Raw genomic sequence first — 23970 nt, forward strand, 5'->3', positions numbered from 1 at the left:
AATCTTCTTTAAAATAAATTAATTGGGAATGTTATCCTATTAAGTTTGACCTTAGTTTTTATTGTAATGTAAAAATATAATATTAATACAAAAGTATTTAGCTGTCTGTGTTAATATTTGGTGGAAGCACCTAGGATAGGCTTTATCCAGTCCCAGAGAATTAGTTTTTTAATTTTCCTTAAAAATATTTCTGAACATAAAAACCAACATCACTGTACAGTAACTGATTAAGTTTCATTGTTGATCAGGATACAGAAATTGGGCAATACATGATGACAACAATCAAGGTACACAATGTGAAAAGACCCCCCCCCCCCCCCAATTAGGCCCTTGTAAGCATGAGACTCCCCAAAATCATGTTCTCAACACATAGCTCTCAAAAGTATTCACCCCATTGGATTCTTACACGTTTTTTGTTGCAGTATGAAAAAAAATCCATAATGTAAAATAAAATCTCAAAATGAACTACAAATATAGAACATAAATTGATTTACCGCCTTTGATATGACACCCATGAATGTGCTCCGTTGCAAAATATTGTCTTTAGAAATCATGTAATTAGTTGAAAGTCCACCAGGGTGTCCACCAGTGTGTCCACCAGGGTGCATCGAAGCCATTTCCCATGATTTCAGGTAAAATACCACTGTCTCTGGGAGGTCCCACAGTTGGTTAGTACAATTTCTAACAAAGACGACATGATGAAGATAAGTGACATTCAAAGCAAATCCAGGATTAGGTTGTTCAAATCAGGGATAGGACATTCAATCAGGGTTAAGATGTGAGAATATTTCAAAGCACAGAATGTCTCCCTGAGCAATATAAAGACCATTATTAAGAAATGGAGAAGATATGGCGATTTGGAATCTGTCCTCAAAAATGGAATATACATGCAAGGAAAGATTCTAGTCATGGAGAGCATGAAGCCGCCTACAGAAAGTCTTAAGGAGTTAGTCTTCCACGGAAGAGCTGAGAGACACTATATATACTGGGAGACAACATTTCTGTGTCCAAATCTGCAAAGACATAAGATAGAAAAATAATAATTGCTGTAATTGCAGTCAAAGGTGCCTCTACCAATTATTGATTGATTGGGATGAAGTGCCAGAAAGACTGGTACACCGGTCTAATACTCCTGTGCACGTGGGCCGTCCTCCTGGACCTCACACTCCGAGTGACAAGGCATACACTCTCTATTTGGACTTGCAAACTCACGCCCCTCCCTGGAGAAAAACAGAGAGATTGAGAATTAAATTTAGATTTCAGAGTCACATAAAAACATTGAGATATAAGGGCAAACCCACACTGTTTCAGGGATAAATTGGTTTGAATTAGTACCAACCCAGTGAGAAATCTGCACCGATGGACACAGGTTCCCCCACGGCTATAGTTCTTACAGGACAGACACTGGTCCGGCCCGGGTCCCCAACACCCTTCAGACGAACACAGGGGGTCACACACCTTCCCCTCCGCAACTACACACACAAACAAAATAACAATGACAAACCATTAGTACTTGGCTAGTGCACCCGGCATATTCCCTCAACGATTTCCTGATGTCCCCCACTCTCTCTCGTCCGTCCCCCAATCTCTCTTGTCCGTCCCTCACTGTCTCCTCCACCCCCCCTCCCCTCCTCCCCTCTCTTTCCTCCACCCCATCTCACCACACTTGGCCTCGAGACGATTTTCCTTGATGTTCTTCTGGCGGTGATGTGGGCGTGAGCTGGTGATGAAGAGGCGGGTCCAGTTGAAAGTGTGGTGGTAGCACAGCTTCTTGTTTCCTGTAATGTAGACTCCACCGTCGTTGATGTGACGCAGCGAACGCAGGCCCAGAGAGGTCAGCGATGGGATGGTCATTACCAGAAGGGAGTAGCCTCTGAGGAAGAGAATGGAGGGAAGGATGCACGCGGAGGAAGAGGATAAACACGGAGAGATAAAGAGGTAGGGAGATGACAAAGAAACAGAAGTTTAAAGGTTCAATAAAGTCCGGATAAAATACAGAACTAATCCTAGATAGGGCACTTCTTCTCCTAAACAGAAATAAACTGGCCACATGTCAGCACATGGAACTGTGGGGGAGATTAGTCTGATCTACACCATTTTTTCATCCAATCACTTCCAATGACTGACTTATTGTTTGAGGTCTTTACATAAGATCAAGGAGGAGAGCGGTTACATTATACCTCAATATACACTGTGACACCCACCCACCACCAGCTGAGACACTACTCAAAGTTCCAGACATAATACGTCTTCATATTCTGACCTAAATATGTTGTACATGCACATTCACAAGTGTGGAAGAAAATATGTCAGTAAGACGTACTGTTACTTCACACAATATCAGGAAAGTATTTTGTTCGGTCGATAATCAAAACAACTGTCGCAGACACTACTATACCTTTTGGAGTGCCTTCCTCTGATGGGACAAACAGCAGAGACAGAGAGACAGAAAAAGAGACACAGAGACAGAGAGAGGGAGAAAGACAGAGAGAGAGATTGGAGCAAGGTAAAGCAGGGAATGAGAGATTGGGTGTAAGGGGACACAAGACACAATTCATTAGTATATGGATGTAAGTTTACAATGTAGCTAAACATAGAGGGGTATGGTTCAGTTATACACAGATGGATATGAATCAGTTATACACAGATGGATATGATTCATGTAAAGACAGATGAAGATGATTCTGGTATAGACAGATGGAGATGATCACCTGTAGAGGGTTCTTCCTTGTATGGTTGTCAAGTTGGAGAACACAGACAGGTCTGTCAGAGTTCCAGGCCATGACTGGATATCCAGAATGTCTGGCAACCACAGAACACCATACAAATGCATCATAACACTCATGTTGCTACCTTTAAACTGACACATTCCGTTGAAACTTCAACACACACAGACACACACTCACAAATTTTTTCTAGAAAAACAGAAATCCATGTTTCCTTTCCCTTAACCCCAAAACTGATTCTTAATTTAAAATGTAATTGTTTTCTAAACTGGTCAAATCTTTTTTAGCTGTAAATGAGCAGCCCGCTGCTAGAATGAGCAACTCCCAGTGGCCTCTTCCAAAAACTGTGTCAACGTCCCCTCACACAAGAATGCATTTGGATGTGGTCTACTGTTGAGTCTTACCTCATAAGAACGACAACTCAGTCATGTCTAGAAATGTCCTTGTAAGAAACACTCACATACCTGTTATCTCTCGCACAGTTCTGAAGACCTTCAGCTTCTCAGGGTCCAAAGGTGGGATGTTGTTGAAAGGATCCCTGTATACAGGGAAGATTACCCAACAATGCATAAATAAGAACCAATAAAGACTGAACACTTATCAAGCCATTTTCAGTATACAGTATATTTGTATATCTTGTATTTTTGTTGAACGGAGAGAGATCACGGTAGCAGAGATTAAGGACATTGGGTCAGATTTGAACCTACCGTGCCAGCGTACATCCACATGTGCTCCAGGGGTAGCAGTTTTACACCAATGGATCATAAGGACACACTAATGTTCTGGGACATTGTAGCTGCAACTCACCCTTGAATCCCAGTGACCAGGAAGTGCAGGCTGCCCTGGATCTTGGTGCAGTTGATGAAACTGTCAATGTTCTGAGAGTCCACTGTCTGTCCGGAGGCTATTCCTTTACAAACTAGAGGGGAGAGGAGACAAAAGAGCAATGAGATGGCTGGAGTACAGGGCCATCTTCAATGCTATGTTAGTTAGTGGGCTATAATATGAACAGTAGTCAGGCAGGTACCTTTGGGACAGAGACCTCCACAGGGCTCACACCTCTTCACTCCCTGTTCGACCTCTATCTTATTAGGGGGGCAGCTACTTACACACGAGCTCCCGTCCACCACAAAATTATCTGAGTAGTAATGAAAGAGAAAGAGAGAGCATGGGCTGTAGGGACAGATATAGGGATTCATATAATTATGGTCTATATGCTAATACACAGGAAGATGATACAAAGGTTTAGGTTGAAGGAGGACCATGCGCTGGACATGGTGAGAATGGTTAAAGCCAGGAGTAGACTGGGGAGATGTAGTGGACGGACCATGCTGTGTGTGGACTTACTGGGGCACTGGGCTACGCATATAGAACCGTACTGGTACTTGGCGCTGGGGTTGGGCTCCAGTTTGAAGGTGTGCTTGTTGTAGATGAAGGGTTGTGGACACTGGGGCATACAGGAGCCTGAGTTGTTGAAGTTACGGCATGCCTGGGTGGACAAAACACACAGGTATAGTATATGATACTGTATGTATTGCTTAGATATATTGTTTTACAATACTCATTTTATTGCAAAAACAATCCCAGGCATAAAATACATTTAAATACCCTTACAATATTCTATACACTTATAAAATAAATTAATACTGTAACACCCCTGGCCGGGATGCTAAATCAGGAGCCGGAGTCAGAGGTAAAGAATGCCAGGTAGAATTTATTAACCCTAACAAGACAGCTGTGTGGCCACTGTCTACGCCCAACAATACCTGTTAACACACAGGCTCTTTACAAACTCTCTTAGATCTGTAGTTAGCTAAGACAAGTACACCTGTCACGGTCCTCTATCACACACAGGAGTGGAGCCACAAGAGAGAGAGAGCTTCCCAAAACCCCACCTTATATAAGCTATGGCCTGAGACCCCTGGACCCGCCCCTGCTGTCCCCAAGCCCCCCAGAGATGCCCTCCTCACTGCGGGACGTCCCACCAGGTAAACCAGCCCCACCTAACTGTCAGGCCCCGCCCCCTAATGAAGCATAACTGACCAACTTAGAACTTTAAATGAACACAGGGTCGCTACAATACATTTAAGTAGACATTGTATAATCTAAAATGGCCTGGTGGTCCAGCAGCTTAGACAACTAGACAACCATAGAACACAGATGGCATACTTAAGTACATTTTAGTATTCTGCTGATCAAATATAATCTTTTCAAGTGGGTTAGAATTACTTGTAACAATGATTCCCATTGTTTGGCTGTGTGAATAGCAAACTTACAAAGCAGTCAGTATCCAGGGGTCCAGTGCAACCTCCTGCACACTCCATATGACAGCACTCACTTGGATTCCTCCCAAAACAGCGTCCATTACATTGGGGAGCACACACTGTCTTTGTCACTAAGGGGAAAGAGGGGGATTGTTGTAGGACATTACACCACAGAGCGGCTATCTAGTGTAAAAAACAAGAGCCAGGATAAAAAGTCACATACAGATCTGGCAGCTATCCTTCCTGGGCCCCCAACAAGGACCTTTGCATGCCGCATCACAATGTCCTGGAGAAACATGTCATGAAAGGAAATCAGATAAAAAAACAAAGATCCTAACATACACACTGGGATGTGGTATAGAAGCATAAAAACAGAAAAATGCTGAGCAAAATCAAGTGTAGAGTCATTTCAGCTGTAGTTCTTTGGTTAATGGATCTCTGTTGGACATACAAAGTATGACTTAACAACCCTGTTTTAAAAAAAGTTGGGATGCTGTGTAAAATGCAAATAAAAACAGAAAGCAATGATGTGCAAACCACTTAGTCATTTATTTTAATGGGAGTAGTACAAAGACAACACATCAAATGTAGAATCAGAGAACCATGGCAACGCGTTTCAAAAAAGTTGGGACAGAGGCATGTTTATTACTGAGGTGCATCTCCTCTTCAACAGTGTTTGTCATGCTATTGTTCCTCTAGACAAAAACCAATGTTAGCTATAGGAACACCATGTTAGCGTAGCTAACTATTATCAGTCACCCACTATTTGTTATAGTGATGTATGGAGGTTAAATCCTTAAAAAATCTGTGATCTGACTTTTTCCCTTCTTCACCAGAAGGTATGAAATGTAGCTAAAACTTTCTAAACACTTAATTGAAACTGTGATCAGGCATTTGTAACACAAATACAGAGGAAATAATACATGATGGGACAAAATAGTAAGGCTGCTGATAATAGAGGCCATGTTGCTAACCAACTAGCTGAGAATAGTAATATTTCCACTGGAATTTCAGAAATGATATTTAATGACATGCTAGTAAACATTTGTATGTATCTAATAATCACTGAGGTAAAGTTGGTTTTATATTCAGACATTCAACAGACATTCAACGGATATTCAACGGAGATTCAACGGAGATTCGAAACAAACATTTAAATGTTAAAAACTACTTGCATTCTTCACTGACAACTATGACTGACTTATAAAAATATTATGTTATGTTGGATAACATTCACAAGCCTTTATTTGATAAAACAATCTAACATAGCTTATATGCACAGACTCTAATAATGAAAAACACAATTATAACACAATAACCTTTTCAAAAATGATCACAGAAACTTCATTCCAAGTTCAAAATATTCTGCAATAGGCTTGACAACTTTTACAACCTTTAAATTCATCAATATTATGCACATACAGTGGGGAGAACAAGTATTTGATACACGGCCGTACTCTGTGAGTTACGGAATCTTAAACAAAAATCCAGAAAATCACATTGGATGATTTTCAAGTCATTAATTTGCATTTAACTGCATGACTTAAGTATTTGATACGTCAGAAAAGCAGAACTTAATATTTGGTACAGAAACCTTTGTTTGCAATTACAGAGATCATACGTTCCCTGTAGTTCTTGACCAGGTTTGCACACACTGCAGCAGGGATTTTGACCCATTTTGACCCAATGGTAGCTCGTTCATTTGGAAAATACGAGTAGGTAAGCTGACATCAAGACAGTCAGCTCGATTTCTTATTTACAACCTTTCAGTTTTCATATGGCCAAGAGTGGATCATACATACAGTGGGGAGAACAAGTATTTGATACACTGACGATTTTGCAGGTTTTCCCACTTACAAAGCATATAGAAGTCTGTAATTTTTTATCATAGGTACTCTTCAACTGTGAGTGACGGAATCTAAAACATAAATCCAGAAAATCACATTGTATGATTTTCAAGTAATTAATTTGCATTTAATTGCATGACATAAGTATTTGATACATCAGAAAAGCAGAACATTAAAAGCAGGGATTTTGGCGCACTCCTCCATACAAACCTTCTCCAGATCTTCTCCAGAGAAGTTTCGGGGCTGTCGCTGGGCAATACAGACTTTCAGCTCCCTCCAAAGATTTTCTATTGGGTTCAGGTCTGGAGACTGGCTAGGCCACTCCAGGACCTTGAGATGCTTCTTACAGAGCCACTCCTTAGTTGCCCTGGCTGTGTGTTTCGGGTCGTTGTCATGCTGGAAGACCCAGCCACGACCCATCTTCAATGCTCTTACTGAGGAAAGGAGGTTGTTGGCCAAGATCTCGCGATACATGGCCCCATCCATCCTCACCTCAATACGGTGCAGTCGTCCTGTCCCCTTTGCAGAAAAGCATCCCTAAAAGAATGATGTTTCCACCTCCATGCTTCACGGTTGGGATGGTGTTCTTGGGGTTGTACTCATCCCTCTTCTTCCTCCAAACACGGTGAGTGGAGTTTAGACAAAAAAGCTCTATTTTTGTCTCATCAGACCACATGACCTTCTCCCATTCCTCCTCTGGATCATCCAGATGGTCATTGGCAAACTTCAGATGGGCCTGGACATGCGCTGGCTTGAGCAGGGGGACCTTGCGTGCGCTGCAGGATTTTCATCCATAACAGCATAGTGTGTTACTAATGGTTTTCTTTGAGACTGTGGTCCCAGCTCTCTTCAGGTCATTGACCAGGTCCTGCCGTGTAGTTCTGAGCTGATCCCTCACCTTCCTCATGATCATTGATGCCCCACAATGTGAGATCTTGCATGGAGCCCCAGACTGAGGGAGACCATCATCTTAAACTTCTTCCATTTTCTAATAATTGTGTCAACAGGTGTTGCCTTCTCACCAAGCTGCTTGCCTATTGTCCTGTAGCCCATCCCAGCCTTGTGCAGGTCTACAATTGTATCCTTGATGTCCTTAAACAGCTCTCTGGTCTTGGCCGTTGTGGAGAGGTTGGAGTCTGTTTGATTGAGTGTGCGGACAGGTGTCTTTTATACAGGTAACGAGTTCAAACAGGTGCAGTTAATACAGGTAATGAGTGGAGAACAGGAGGGCTTCTTAAAAAAAAACTAACAGGTCTGTGAGAGCCGGAATTCTTACTGGTTGGTAGTTGATCAAATACTTATGTCATGCAATAAAATGCAAATTAATTATTAAAAAGAAATCATACAATGTGATTTTCTAGATTTGTGTCTCTCACAGTTGAAGTGTACATATGATAAAAAATTACAGACCTCTAATTTTATCAAATACTTCTTCTCTCCACTGTACGTAATACGTGCAGAATGTGGTTTGGCATTGTATTGCCAAAATAAGCAAGGCCTTCCCTAAAAAGATGTTGTCTGGAAAATATGTTGTCTGGAAGGCAGCATATGTTGCTCCCAAACGTGTATATGGCTCAGCATTAATGGTGCCTTCACAGAAGTGCAAGTCACCCATGCCATGTGCACTAATGGAGCCCCATACTATCACATATATTGGCTTTTGAATTGTTCACTGATAACAAGCAGGATGGTCCCTTTCCTTTTTAGCTCAGAGGATGCGGCGTCCATGATTCCCTCAAAATAATTCACATTTTGATTTGTCAGACTACAGGACAGTTTTCCATTACGCCTCAATCCATCTTTAATGAGCTTGGGCCCAGAAAACGAATGGTGTTTCTGGACATTATTTATATCTGGTTTCTTCGTTGCATGGTAGAGTTTTAAATTGCATTTGTGAATGCAGCAACAAACTGTGTTCACAAACAATGGTTTTCTGAACTGTTCCTGAGTGCAGGCAGTGATTTCCACTACAGAATTGTGTCTGTTTTAATGCAGTGCCACCTGAGGGCCCGAAGATCACAGCCATCCAATATTGGTTTTCAGCCTTGTCCCTTGAGTACAGAGATTTCTCCGGATTCTTGGAATCTTTTATTGATATTATGTACCATAGATGATGGGATCCCCAAACTCTTTGAAATGTTACGTTGAGAAATGTCATTCTTAAATTGTTGAACTATTTGCCCACGCAGTCTTTCAGAGTGGTTCCCCATCTTTACTTCTGAAGGACTCCTCCTCTCTGAGATGCTCCTTAATACCCAATCATGTTATTGACCTGTTGCCAATTGTCCTAATTAGTTGTGAGATGTTCCACCAGGTTCTTTTTTGTATTACACTTTTCCAGTCTTTTTACACAGATCCCAGCTTTTTGTTGCTGGCATCAAATTCAACGTGTACATATATTTTTCAAGGAACAACAAAATGTTTCAGTTTCAACATTTGAGATGTTGTCTTTCTACTATTTTATATTTAATATAGAGTTTAAAGTATTTGCACAACTTTGCATTCTGTTTTTATTTCCATTTTACAGAGTGTTGTAATATTTTCTACTTTCAAAGTAGCTAAATAAAAGTCTACCTTTTTTACACTAACAATTTTATTTAATTGTGCACTAAAGTGTTCTGATTATAATTATAAGAACATTTAAGAAACTTGCTACTTTTCAAAAAACACCAAACCTGCCCTGTACACATCATTGTAGTGGACATCCCACAGAAATGCATACAGTCTAGCAGGGAGAAATGTATATGGTCTAGCAGGGAGAAATGCATACAGTCTAGCTGGGAGAAATGCATACAGTCTAGCAGGGAGAAATGCATACAGTCTAGCTGGGAGAAATGCATACAGTCTAGCAGGGAGAAATGTATATGGTCTAGAAGGGAAAAAGGCAGAGCATTTTAAGAAACTGCTTTAATAAAGACACCAAAAAAATTGACAAGAAGTAAAGATATTTTTAAATAAACATGCATAGCTATAATGCCATATGCAAATTCTCCCACCATCCAGTGCAGCAGATTTCCAAAACAGAATCCAGTCAGCACCATAAAAGAATCCAATCAGCACCATAATAGAATCCAGTCAGCACCATAAGAGAATTAAATCAGCACCATAATAGAATCCAGTCAGCACCATAAATGTTGAGATCATAAAGGAATAACATAAATGTTTGTTTTCATTACGGTGTTCCCCAAACCAATAACAGTAGTTAAAGATATTTCATGAGCAAATAGATCCAACACCATGGAAGACAAGACACAAAACGCAAACACGGGTAAATGCAATGATGTCTCCATTTGCAAATATCTCCATTTGCCAATAGTGTGCACTAAAGTCCACCTAAGGCTGCGTGGAAATGGCAATAAATCAGGTTTGTTCAGCGTAAAAAGAAATGTTCAAAACAGTGTGCAAATGTTTCAGTACCAAACTCAAAAACATGGGATCTTAACTACAGGATTCCTACCACTAATCTAGATAGTCAACATCGGTCTCTAGGAGTCCTACCACAATATTGGTCTCTGTGAGTCCTGCAATCAACCTTCCATTGTACTCACGTTCAGGCCCGTTGTCAGCAATTATGACTTCAGAAGATTCATCCTTTACTATGTCCAACCAGTTCACCTGAGGGGCGTAGCTCAGGAACTTATTAAAATTGATGTACACACCTCCTTCCACTATCTCTGCGAAACAAAAATATAAAAGGAGGTCACACAATTACTTTACGGTTTGTAGTAAAGACAAATGCCATAACAAGCCAGAACATGCTGATGAGAAAAACAAAATCAAAACTGGCACACATCTGTAGTTCTCTGTCAGATCTGATGCTTCACTGATAGTAGTTCATAATAATGAACATTCCAGCAGGGACTTCCAATATCACACACACACACACAATTCCAAATAACACCTCTGTCATCACCTTTGTGCACAATAAAATGTCACTGAGGCCCATCACCCACAGTCAACTGTATTAACACTTACCAACTGACCAATGTCTGCCATGTTGCTTGATGACACAGTTGTCAGTGTTACTCACGCTGAGTATTAGTGTAAAGGTGTAGTAGAACCATGAAACAAGATAGCAGCAGACACTGCTACACAAAGTGTGAGTGTATTACACTCATTATTTATAGGCACACACCTTTTTTTTACCATACACCATGTTAGATCAGAAATTTCTAAAACAGTATTTAAGAGAAAGAAGAAGGTTTAACAAAGCTACTGTCAAAAAGGCAGATTTTGAGGGATGGTTTACATCCGTACCCCAGTACGAGGCATATGAGCCTAGTGGAATGTCCCTATGTGGGTGTGGGAGAGACAACAGCTACAACCAACCTGCTTAGCAGGCTTTATTTTCTTTCTGTCCAGCCTGCTACGCCCAGTCATACTACAACTCTACAGAGGAGGGCTGTAGCAACATCTGTCACTGACACTTCAATGGGACAGGAACATAAAAGATTGCTACTGAAAAGTACTGGGGTCAATTTCATTTCAGTTGCTGTCAATTCAGAAGGTAAAACAAATTGTAATAAAATTAGAAATGTTGATTTTGAAATGGCATTAACCCTAAAAGCTGCACCAGACTTTGGCCTGACCTCAGTGACCTACGTGACTGGACGGGAGTGGAGCTCAGCTGGACTGATACAGTGAGAGCCAGTCACTGCCTCTAATGGAGTTGTGATAGACTGCAGTGTGGTGATGGAGGATTCTCTCACCCATGATGTATCAGAATAACACAGTTGGTAAGGATATCCACACCTGCTGTTGATGGGAGGTTACACATACTTTTCGAATAAAATGTAATCAAGCACTCTGGCACCAAGGCATTATATTTTGCAAATGAACACAGTGAATGCCTTGGAAGGAACTCTACGACTTCCCGACATGGCTGACTGGTCGATCTGAGTTGAGCCACAGAGGCGAGGCAGGTAGAGTGAACTCCATTTTGACAATGACCTTCTTATATTTTTGCTGCATATTAGAACATATTGAATATGAAATGGTACAATGACAATGGATTTAAAATGAAGACTGTCAGCTTTAATTTAAAAGTATTTTCATTCATTTGAAACATTTAGAAACAACAGTCATGTCCCTTCATATTTTGGCACTTAAAATAAAGTACAATAAAGTAGTACAGAGTATTTGTTCATATATCCTTTGGATGCAGTGATTGTCCATAGAAGATACCAGGCTGGGTATCATCCTGGGAGTTGATCTGCTAGGCCTGAACTGCAGGTCATGTTTGTTTTGGGGCCTTTTTGCTTTTAGTCTTGTCTTCTGTATGTAAAAGGCATGCTCAATAGGATTCAGATTTCAGGTGAGCCTTACACTTCTTGGAGATTCCAGTGCCCAAAACTTAATACCCCTTCCATCGTATTTCATAGATCAGGTAGTATGCCAGTTCCTTTTTTCCACTTTCAAATGGCCATCATGATCATGTTAATATTAGTCTCATCTGTTCACGAGACCTTTCTCCAGAACCCTGGAGGCTCATCTAGGTACATTTAGGGTCATCCTGTTCATGAGGCTAAAGAGAGTATTTGCACTAGTCCAGCCTATGATATTTTGTGAATAGTAATGGCCGACACATCAACGAGTAGCACCAGGAGAGTCTTTCTGATCAGTTCATTACACAAAGTTCTTAATTTATATCAGCTATAGTACATCTGATATAGATGGCAATGACCTCAAATTAAAGCTGACAGTCTGTAACCCTTTAGTTACTGTGTCTTTTCAGACATAAGTGCCACTGTATCAAATGTGTCACTGTCCAAATACCTTTGGAGTTCCCAGCAGTCTACTGGGTACATATGTCCACAAATGCTGTTGTGTGAGGAGATGTTGATTAGATGTGGTGAGCTGTTCCCTGGTGTCTTTATTACATTTCATGTTGTTGTTGTTGGGGAAAGGCCACAGGGAGGTGCTCATTCTCTCAGAGGGCTGCTCATTTGATCGCTACATGAAATGGGCCTTTGCTGAGGAGCTGCTTAAGTATCAGGCCATTTTGCTGTATGAACAACCTTGGTTATCATTGCAGAGTTACTTTATATTCAGGAGTCTGGGCCATATTCTCAGGTCGATGTTGTTTGCTCTTCAATTGGCAGGCCTACAAGTCAAAGTCATCGTTGCTTACAGACACTGTAAAAATATCTAAGTCATTTTTTGATTGTTCATTTGGTTTGTGTGAATTTAAAAGGTGTGTGTGTGTACCTCAGTATGTGTGTGTGTGTGTACGTCAGTGTGTGTGTGTGTAAGTGTGTGTGTGTATACCTGTGAGATGTGTGAGACCCAGCTCCTTCAGTCCATGTCGGCTATCAATCTGGTAGTTGAGCAGAACAGCCAGAGCAAAGCGATTCTCGTACAAAGTGGTGCCTCTTATGACTCGGAGTTGATCCAGTGGAAGGTGGCTGAACTGGTTAAGGGCTATTAGGACATAACCTGTAACCTCTCTGATGGACTATAAGGGGAAAAAAGAGGTCAAAACGGGAAGCGGTAAAGAAAAAGAGGAAAGAAAAAAAAATGTTACTGTAAGTTGCAGATGGAATAAGAATAAAAACATCCTCAATATTGAGGTGCTTGAGGGGCTACATTTATTACCTGATTTATTTGTATACACTTATTAATATAATTTTACTTCTTGATGATGTGCTGGATCTGGGCTGGGACAAAAGTCTGCACATAAGTACAGTATGAGGAGTGCTCCATTATGAGAACGACAGAACATGAAGGTATGTATATAGCTGTATAGCTCACTAATTAATGTACACCCCTCCCAACCACCCCATGGGATACAATATAGTTAAAGGTTGGAACAACAACAAAACATCAGCTGAGTATATTGTTGCACGTGTGTAAGTATGTGCATACATGGACGCATCTACTCATTCCAGGTTATTCCTTTATTTGTACTACACTGAACAAAATTATAAACGCAACACTTTTGTTTTTGCCCCCATTTATCATGAGCTGAACTCAAAGATCTAAAACTTTCTCTATGTACACAAAAGACCTACTTCTCTCAAATATTGTTCACAAATCTGTCTGGATCTATGTTAGGGAGCACTTCTCCTTTGTCGAGATAATCCATCCACCTCATAGGTGTGGCATATCAAAATGCTGATTAGACAGCATGATTATTGCACAGGTGTGCCTTAGGCTGACCACAATAAAAGGCCTCCCTAAAATGTGCAGTTCCATCACACTGCACCATGCCACAGATGTCGCAAGTTTTGAGGGAGCGTGTAATTGGCATGCTGACTGCATGAATGTCTACCAGACCTCAAACCCATGGTGGCTTGGGATCAGTTTCACAGCAGAGAGAAGAAAAAGCAGACAATAAGTTTTCAGCATAAGACTGTTGGAAAAGCATTCCAGGTGACTACCTCATTAAGCTGGTTGAGAGAATGCCAACAGTGAACCAAGATGTTTTCAGGGCAAAGGCACTTTTTTGTAACTACTTGATCCCAAACATGTAATTTCATAGTTCTTCAGAATTATTCTACAATGTGGAAAATGGGAAATACCCCTGAATGCGTAGGTGTGTCCAAACCTTTGACTTCTACTGTATGTGTACCTTGTCTGATCATCATGTTATCTCAACCACAGAAAACTCCCTCCACTCCTGTCCTATTCCATATTCCATTGCTCTGCTTTCTTCAGCCTGTCCCATCTATCTCTGTTGCTTTCATTTCCACACAAAATACAAATGCCTGTAAAGTGTTGGTCCCAATGTTTCATGAGCTAAAATAAAGATATATAGTCACAAACAGCACATCCATGAAATGTGAAAATCTGTAGATCTAATAGGTCTACGATCTAATTAATTGATTTTAGCGGAATTATTTCCTTGTATGAGGTTTTAATGAAATTGCATTGTTGCATTTTGCATTTATATTCTTGTACAATGCATATACTTGATTGATTAGCACGATCTTTCCAAATCTCTCAACAATACTATTTCTTTAGTTAGTTTTAGATTATGTTGTTACCATGGCTGTGTGACCAGTTCCCATGGCAGAGCCATATTGTGGAAGAAGGTAAGAGGACTCATTGTAAACAGGAGACAGTGACATCATCTTAAAGAGACACACACTGATAAAAGTATTCTGTGAGAGAGTTTGCAGAGCCTCAAAGGAATGTCTGATTGATTTCACAAGTTAATCTAACCTTAACACCTACACTTGACCCCTATTGCTTAATCAACAAACTGCCGGAAATAGCCTTGTTCCTGGTAGAGCATGGTTTAAAAAATAACTTGTGGAGACCAAATGGTCAGGTTTTACTGTCCTTGTAGGGACCTCTGGTAAAGCCAGCATCACACAATCAATTTACTACTCAAAATAATAGTGGATATTGACATTCACATCGTCCCTCCCCTCACCTGTAGAAAAGTGAAGTTCATCGAATGTTTCATCATGATGATCTCCAGGTTGCCCATGACAATCTCACAGCCAGTGTACTTTTCCCTCATCAGCTCGTACTGTGTCTCTGGATTTCCTGTCCAACTCAGTGTGTTATGTGTACCCAAGCATAGCACTAGGGAAAAATAGGGGCAAATGACAGTTCAATTCTAACAATTTAAAAACTCTGACTATGGATTATAATGCTAACAGTTTTAGGAATAATGTGTCATTTGTCATGCCCTTCAGCTACCCAAGATGACGGCAAAAATGGATACCTGTGATTATGCGAAACAAGCTGACACCTGTGTCGCATTCAGTACACTGACTGACTATCTACACCATCTCTTGTTTACTGCAGGAATTCAGTCCATTTCAATATCATTGGGAAAGAGAGACTGTTTTGCTATTAAAATCTCAGCTAGATGTCCAAAGAAAGAGAGAGAGAGAGAGAGAGAGAGAGAGAGAGAAGCACAGTAAATGTGAAAGAAAGGCAGACTCCGGATGATAACGTGAAGTCGGTTTTTACTTTCAGTTGCTTTTCAATGAATGTTTTACCACAGTATATCAATAGGTTATTTATTCACATATTCACACATAGATAGCTTGCTAATATACTGGGGGACATTGAACAACACATCTCCTTGTGGCACCATTAAAGTGGTAGATAGACCATGTTGCAAATGTGCTGTATTCTTGAGCTCTTGCAATTAAATACCAGTTCAGTATTACACAACATTAAGAGACTGCAGAGAAACTAGACCAATGATTATATAAGCATTAATTTCAATTTAGCTAACATTTCCCATCTGTACAGGCACATATAAATGGAGATTCAGTAAAAATGTAAGTCCAAATCTTGTTTAAAAGCAGCGCATTGGAACTGTCCCAATCAAAAAGTTGCAGAAATTACAAACTGATGTTATTTTATCATAAAAATCCTTTTTTATCAATGGTTTGGTTTGAGAGTTTCACATAACCACAGAAAATGAATAGGTTACACCTTTTACAATAACCCATAACATAGATACAAGCATAGATGTATTATCTTTAGTTTGAGCAGAGCTCTTTTGTCAAGAGATTGACCAGTGGTGGTCATCATGTGTTGCATTAAGGGGATGAAAAGTGTCAGACTTGCACCAACATGCTAACTGGACGAACTTAATAAAAAACATGTGATCTGCAGTTATATAGTTTTACTGTATTTACCTTCAAGCTCCTGCCATTATCTCTAATATATTGCGCTAGATGAGATAGACACACCTGGTGAATATATTCAGGTTAACATTAATCCTGCACACATTATTTTGAACGTGAATCTTTTGCCAGGTAGACAGCATCTGAAATACTTACAGTTCTCAACAACCTGCTGTATGCAGCCATTGCCTGTTTAGTGGAAGGAACTATTTCTAAAACAACCATTTGGGTGTTTTTGCTTTGCTATATTTCATGTACACAGTGAACAAATTAATGTGATCTTTTTGACTTCTCAATGATTGATCATGTTGTGTGCAGTCCGCCCAGACAGCCCATGATCCCTGTACTGGTTTATTACTCACACTGGGGATAACACTCAGTAAAAGTTGGAGATTCTGGAGTGAGTAACACAGCATGTGGCAACATTACAATGAGCATACCCAGCAATCATAAAGCAGTGATAGCAGACACTTTATTATGTTTGTTAAAGAGAAAGAGATGTATAGGTGCAGCCTGACATTCTAGAGGAATGTGAACACACTCGGACATCGATCCCAGCTGCTCAGAGACACTAGCCCCGTGCAACAGTAGACCAGTGTCCTTCCATTCTGGTCCTAGAAACCCACAGGGTGGAACATTTTGCTCCAGCTTAGTACTCACACATTATGTGTACCCAGAATCCCTGGGTAATTTGTATACCTTTGTCCTTTACAAGACTTTGTATTCTTATATAGCCAATCACAAAATGGATCCAAGTGGAACAGAATAATACACAATTGGCCATCAGTCAACAATGGTGTAATGTACAAGTTCTGTTCAACCTTAAACTGGGAAATGGACTTGGACACGTCTGGACATTGGAAACCCATTAGATTGTAATTAGGTTCTTATGTGTTTATTGTGCAATGCAAACCATCTTATCACTGACTACCCCACCTAGGTTAAGGACTGGGAGCAGCCTGAGCTGGGTCACCGGTATCAGTGAATGTCTTCAAGCTGTTGACTCTCAACCAGTTAAATTGCCTTTGGGAAAGAGTACTGGGCACCTACACGTGTACACCCATAAAACACAATTAGGAAGGTGCACAATCACCACGCTAATGCTAATCTGAATTGAAGCACAATAACTACAAGAAAGAAAATGAAATGTTCTATCACAAAAATAAATATGAACACAGACACACAGACATGCAGAGCAAGCTAGTAGAAATGTTATTGCTGGATAAGTAAAAAATCTGAATCAAGCCTCCACAATTACCCTTTTCTCCAAAAAGCTTGAAGTGTCTGGGTACATTAAGGTTCTCAGCTTCTAATTACACCTGCCTCCCCTCTCTCTGCCTCAGTGTCCCCTCTTTCTCTCTTTGTAACTCAACATGTCAGCAGTGACATGCAGTCATTTAATGAATGAACATGACATAACTGTTTTTTCATAGAATTTTTAAATATTTTATATTATTATCATCAGAAGAGCCATTCAAAAATGGCGAATGACCCATCACCACTCACAAACATTGGTATATAATTGGTGTGGTAGTTCGGTGCTGTAATTATATAATAGCTGATATCATCAGATTGCTGGACAACTCTCGCCCAACATAGCAGTGTCATGGACCAATCAGATAGAATGAGTTAGCATTCTAAAAACATCAGGGAAAAAATCACATCAAGCCTAATCACGGAGACAAAACCAAATGTGTTGATGCGGACGCTAAAGACAGACAATCAATGTATAGTACATCTGTCTCTGTATGCAGTCAAGGCTAGATAGTTGTGTCATTGTACATAGACACACCAGATAACTTTAGTCAGTCATGGATCAGGTTTAGTTATGATTTTCATTCAACTGATTCCAATGTTTCTGTATTCAAAAAGTGTTGAGGGAAGAAAAGTAGTACCAAAACACACACACAGGGCAGAAGGATCAACTCAACCAAACAAACGCTTTGATTTCCTGTTTTTAAGGTGAATCCTACATTATTAGTGTTCACTTTATACAGCATAATCCTTCGGGTCCATTGTCATTGAAATAAAGCTTACATTTTGTGTGATTATTGACAAAAACAATGAATCACTGTAAGGGATACAAAGTCCTAGGGTGTGAATGGAACAATGGTGTTGATGGAGATGGACGGAGAAAAGTTCAGTGGCAGATGAGGTTACACAATGACATGCTAAAATACATGTGTCACCAACAGGTAAGACAACATTTTTTTGTGATGCATCAGTACATTGTAACAGGTGTCACATGGAACAAACTGTTTTGTTTGTGGGGTTCTTGTGAAATTTCAAAGAAGGAAATTAAATCAAAGCCATGAACATATACTGAATCCACTGAAATAGCAAAGGTGACTGAGGACTTTGTAAATCAAACAGTCACTGGTTTATGCTGTTACTGTTGCCATGTACTGTCTGGGGGACCAGAGGGTAAATAACCCAGTTGTCTATTTAACATACTTCAATCCAACATGTCCAGTAAAATCTGATGATCTGGTAAATGCATAATATTTATGAACCTAACCAAATGCACATCCTGTCAAGGTATGTCAGGTCAAGGTTTACCATAACCAAATGCACATCTAGGTCAAGGTATGTCAGGTCAAGGTTTACCATAACCAAATGCACATCTAGGTCAAGGTATGTCAGGTCAAGGTTTACCATAACCAAATGCACATCTAGGTCAAGGTATGTCAGGTCAAGGTTTACCATAACCAAATGCACATCTAGGTCAAGGTATACCATAGTTAATGTACAGCAAAATTCATCCAATCATAAATAACAGAAAACCATATGTAACATCACATAACAAGAATCATATGATCCGGATAAATGTGTTCCAGTCATAAACATCTGAGCATTAGAATAGATGTGCCTGGAATGTCGAACCACAACACAACACAGACACACACACACAAAGATCCAGCTGATAGAAAAACCAGCGTGATATAGAAAACAAAAACAAAAATTCAAGTTTCAGATATGGCTGAGAAAGTGCTGCGATTGTTTTGATTTATATGGCATGGTTTGTTTTCGTTATCTTTGACCTGATATGAATTCATGGCATAGAAATCACATGACCTTGCACTGCATGAAAAGGCATGTTTAAGAGTGTGTCCATACAAGTAAAGCTCTTTGTAATGGTGACAGGTAAAAGGCCAGTGCAAAGAAGTCGCGATATAAAAGATTTTAACCAGTCGTAAGAAGTCAGATCTTGACATTTCTGGAAAATCCTCAAACTTTGTACATGCAAATTAGTTCTTAACACTTGTCTTTTGTCCTCATTCTAATTTCAACAATTTAACCTAAGGTTAAAAAGCAGTATACTGAAAGTGTTGTAATTTTGGACAGAAAGTAGTATAGAAGTAGTTTGTTGAGTTATTTTAAAATGTTGTATACATGTATATAATATCATTTAAATCCAATAATTGTATCTATTTTAACACACTGAAATATATTTAGTACATTATATGGTTTTAAAATATTTTTTTAAGTGCAACAAAATATTATTTTTATTGTTTAGAGTGTGTGGCTGTTTAATATGAAAACAAAGGAAAATAAAATAACAAAGGAGTCATTGAATAAAAGCCCTTATAAAAAGGCTGGTTGAGGATTCAGATTCACAGAAGTTTGATGTTATATTACAAAGTTCAAGATACAATGTCAGCTGAACAATAGCAAGATCCTTGTTTGGAAATAATCATGTAAACAAAAGAACTCCTGCACACAGTCTGCGTAACATGCAATAATTTTCAGGGATTTTGGGCGAAAAAATCAGTACCAGTCAGATGAAAAAATCAGTACCAGTCAGATGATAGAAGTATACAGAAGCACAAGAGGTGAGACAAAGTTTATTGATATAATAATTATTGCCATTCAAAACAGAAATGGTTAGTAATCCATTCCTGAACATCATGGCAAGAAACACGACTTGTTTACTGATAGTATTTATTTCATGTTCCCTCTTGTGCGTTAAGAGTAAAGACAGAGAGGGAGAGAGACAGAGAGAGAGAAAGCGCATGAGGATGCCAATAGGGCAGGGAGAGCAGGTTACATGGAGGTGAGTAAGAAAAGGAGCAAATATTGATGACTGATCTGATATCGCCAAGTTGGCACTACTGAGGTTAGGCTTATGCACAGGCCCCACTGAGGTTAGGATTATACACAGGTACAACTAAGGTTAGGTTTAGGCACAGGTGTCTTTGAGTTTAGGGTTAGTGGGGAGCAGGGGAGCATTGACTGTTTTACAAGTGACCCCCCCCCCCACCCCCCCACCCGGTAGTAATAATAACGGCAATTTGTTACGTTTAGTTAGGATTAGGGTGAGAAGCTCAGCCATCCGTGAGGAACTCGGAGTAGAGCCGCTGCTTCTTTGCATCGAAAGGAGTCAGTTGAGGTGGTTCGGGCATCTGGTAAGGATGCCCCCAGGACGTCTCTCTAGGGAGGTGTTCCAGGCACGTCCAGCTGGGAGGAGACCTCGGGTTAGGCCCAGGATTAGGTGGAGAGATTATATTTCGACACTGGCCTGGGAATGCCTCGGGATCCCCAAGTCAGAGCTGGCAAATGTGGCTCGGGAAAGGGAAGTTTGGGGTCCCCTGCTGGAGCTGCTGCCCCCACGACCCGATACCGGATAAGCGGATGAAGATGAGATGAGATAGTTAGGATTATGTTTACATTTGCTAATTATTATTTTTGGCGGCGGTGCATGGTTGCCTGTCGTACCCATTTTTATTTCATTTGTAATTTATATATCAATTTATTGGGGGGGTCATTTTGAGCATATTTGAATAATGGGGGGGATGTGTCCCTCTCAATATATATTGTAATTACGGCCTTGAACTACACAATCAATCCGTCCTTCAATTTACATTTCACTTAATCCAGAAAGCAGATTGTTTTCCGCTGGCTATAACCTTATGTAGCTACTTAATAGGAAGCCTATAAAACTGTTCTGGTGGATATTAGGATTTGTTCAGGATAGACAAACACTTCGCTGCCTACATGATTCTCTTGTCTTTTCACTTGACAAAAGTCAGTTATCGTCACCTATATTGATAGATACTCAATATCATTCACAAATTGGCTAATTAGCTGTTATAACGGATAGTGGTAAAAGAGAATTTGTTTAGAATAGACAAAAACTTAGCTGGCTACAACCTTCTGTAGCTGCGGGAAGCATAACATGAAACAGTTTACTGTAGTGATGGCCAAACGAGGCTTCATTTGTGTTATTTTAGCAGCAGGATATTATGCTGGCAGCACTCAGATTTTCATAATCACAATAAAAGCCATAATGGAAATGTAGAAGGCCATATAGTTAACAATCTAGTATGTAAAAAAACAAAACAAGAACAACATTGGAAAACTTCAAATGACAGACTAGATTGACAGACTAGATTGTTAACTATATTGCCTGATATAGTTCAATTATGGCTTTTGTTTTAAAAAATAAAATCTGAGTTAGCGCTTCTAGCACAATATCCTGCTGCTGGAAGAGGCTATCACTAGTTTACTGTTATATTGTGACTATTTCTGGTGGATTGTTGAATTATGTATTAGGATTTCTACAGGATAGTCAAACAAAAAAGTCTGTAATAGTCACCTACAGTAGTTATTGTATCAATGTAATTCACAAATGGATAATAAGCTGTTATAACAGCCAGTGGAAAAGGCCATACAGTTAAAAGATTATATTTGTGTTGGTGGTAAAATTAATAAGAAACCTTACAAAGTTTAACACAATGGTTAATGGCGTCTAGCGACATGTTACTGGCTAATAAGCTTTTAAAACGGCACGTGGCAAAAGTCATGCAGTTCATAGATACTATTTGTGGTGGAGGTAAACTTAAACTTTACTCAGTTTAACACGATGGTTAATGGTGTCTAACGAAATATTCAAACTTGTCATGATGTTAATGCATAACAATCTTATATAATGTCAATATGCGATACGCACAATGGTGGTTAAAGATAGCCTTTCACGTGGGCGACCTAGGTTGAATCTCGACAGAGCTGTTTTCCATAGACATTAAATTAAATAACTAAACACAAGTTGCAATAAATATAGCGCGCTACCAAGACGTTTTGATGTGATGCAGATGCAACATTAATTCTAGCTGTACGGTTGGGTGACGTGTAAAAGTCTATTCAGGGGGGTCTATAACGCATTGATGTCAAAGAATTTGCCAGACCTTGATGGGTACCACCTGGCACCTAAAATGGTGTTGACATTATTTTCATCCAGCACTGCACCACCTAAATATCTACGGCCAGATGACGTCAGTCAGTGTTTTGTCAGTGTTTACAGTCGTACGTGATTCAAATCACAACACCTCCGGAGCAGGGAGGAAATACACCTGATTACACCTGACTCAGTGTGAATGCACACATTGGACAATAGTTCTCAGGAACACTTGAGGCGCAAAGTAAGAACCCAAGAGCCAGACATAACCCATAGTCATAACCAATAGTGAAGAAAACCCGAGGAGCTGGTTCTGATTAGCAGTTTGCATGGAGAGCGATAACATACAAAAGAAACAGAGACAATTGTAAAAAAAGGAAAGAAAAGGCACAATGTTCTGAAAGTAGACTGACGCACAGCAAACAGGTTCTGCATGTATATAAATTGCTTTTGTTCTGATTTAGATGAGGACGTGAGACTACTCTTATTGTTTTATGTACAACACTGGTATTAATCCATACTAAATTAATTGAAAAATACTAGAACAAGTATTGCAGAACACCAACTCTTGTATTGATTATTCCCCGGCACATAACAGGCACATTTCTGGAGCGTGAAATGAGGTATCCGACGCGTTCCAAATGTCTCTTATTTCCCACAATACTTTTGTATTCAGAAAGAAATTGCCGTATCAGGACAAAATTAAATCATTTGGCAGCCTACCTTCTTGGTATTGAGCGCAAGAGGTCTGGAGCCAGGCTAGGGCGAAACACAGCGCAAGCGGGTGATGGAGTCCGGTCGTCCTCATTCCGAGAGAAAAAGATTATCAAACTGACAAGCTGTTATCAACTACCCTTAACTATTTCTCCCTTAATGGGGAATTGTTACGCCACAAATGTATTTAAAGTGCAAATGTCAAGAACACCGCTCTCCAGGTGAAGTATTCCAACGTATTGTCCCTACTGTCTACATTATCTGAAAGATATCGTGTAAAGAAAAAGTCGTTAACCCTCTAGTGCACACTGTTGCCCTCAGGCAACACAAAAGTTTTTAACCCCCATACCCTGAACACATTTTTAAGAATTATTTCTACCAATCACAATGCTTGTAAACATGTTCAAGACAAATCCAATGATAATATGGGAGTGACCATCACGCATCATTTGGAGGCGGGACATCTTTTTATGGAGAGCAACCTAATCAGGCTGTTAGGCCATTCCTTCATTTTCTGATATCTACTTTCATGGATTCTGAGCTGGTTTTATTTTGGTTGTTTTTGTATGAAATGCAAAAACAATTGTACAGGGCCTTAGCAAGAGCAGCAAGGACTTGGAGCGGAACAGAGACCATCCAAGTGGTGGGCTC

The 23970-nt window shown here is 39.9% G+C and overlaps 1 protein-coding gene across 2 annotated transcripts; it reads right to left on the reverse strand.

Annotated features, from left to right (window-relative positions):
- Window positions 1–39: 39 nt before the first annotated feature.
- On the reverse strand, window positions 40–23675 carry LOC106024725 (receptor tyrosine-protein kinase erbB-3). Of its 2 annotated transcripts, XM_029113850.2 has the most exons (15): window positions 23329–23675; window positions 15215–15369; window positions 13105–13291; window positions 10386–10511; window positions 5214–5276; window positions 5003–5121; window positions 4074–4215; window positions 3754–3864; window positions 3534–3645; window positions 3191–3264; window positions 2712–2802; window positions 2399–2416; window positions 1662–1873; window positions 1340–1472; window positions 40–1220 (listed from the first exon to the last, which is right to left on the reverse strand). In XM_029113850.2, exons 1-15 carry the CDS (start codon window positions 23411–23413, stop codon window positions 1124–1126), a joined length of 1725 nt encoding a protein of 574 aa, XP_028969683.1. In that variant the 5' UTR covers window positions 23414–23675; the 3' UTR covers window positions 40–1123. The 2 variants fall into 2 exon arrangements, with proteins under 2 accessions (XP_028969683.1, XP_028969684.1); XM_029113851.2 differs by lacking the exons at window positions 13105–13291; window positions 15215–15369.
- Window positions 23676–23970: the final 295 nt, after the last annotated feature.

The sequence above is a fragment of the Esox lucius genome, chromosome 17 (assembly GCF_011004845.1).
Source record: "Esox lucius isolate fEsoLuc1 chromosome 17, fEsoLuc1.pri, whole genome shotgun sequence".
Lineage (NCBI taxonomy): Eukaryota > Metazoa > Chordata > Actinopteri > Esociformes > Esocidae > Esox > Esox lucius.

Excerpts from the sequence above, each read along its gene's own strand:
- LOC106024725 (XM_029113850.2), bottom strand. The coding sequence starts at position 23,413 with ATGAGGACGACCGGACTCCATCACCCGCTTGCGCTGTGTTTCGCCCTA. Across the intron at positions 3,265-3,533 it reads CTGGTCACTGGGATTCAAGG|GGATCCTTTCAACAACATCC; the intron begins GTGAGTTGCAGC and ends CCCTGTATACAG. Across the intron at positions 2,803-3,190 it reads AACTGTGCGAGAGATAACAG|ACATTCTGGATATCCAGTCA; the intron begins GTATGTGAGTGT and ends TGTGGTTGCCAG.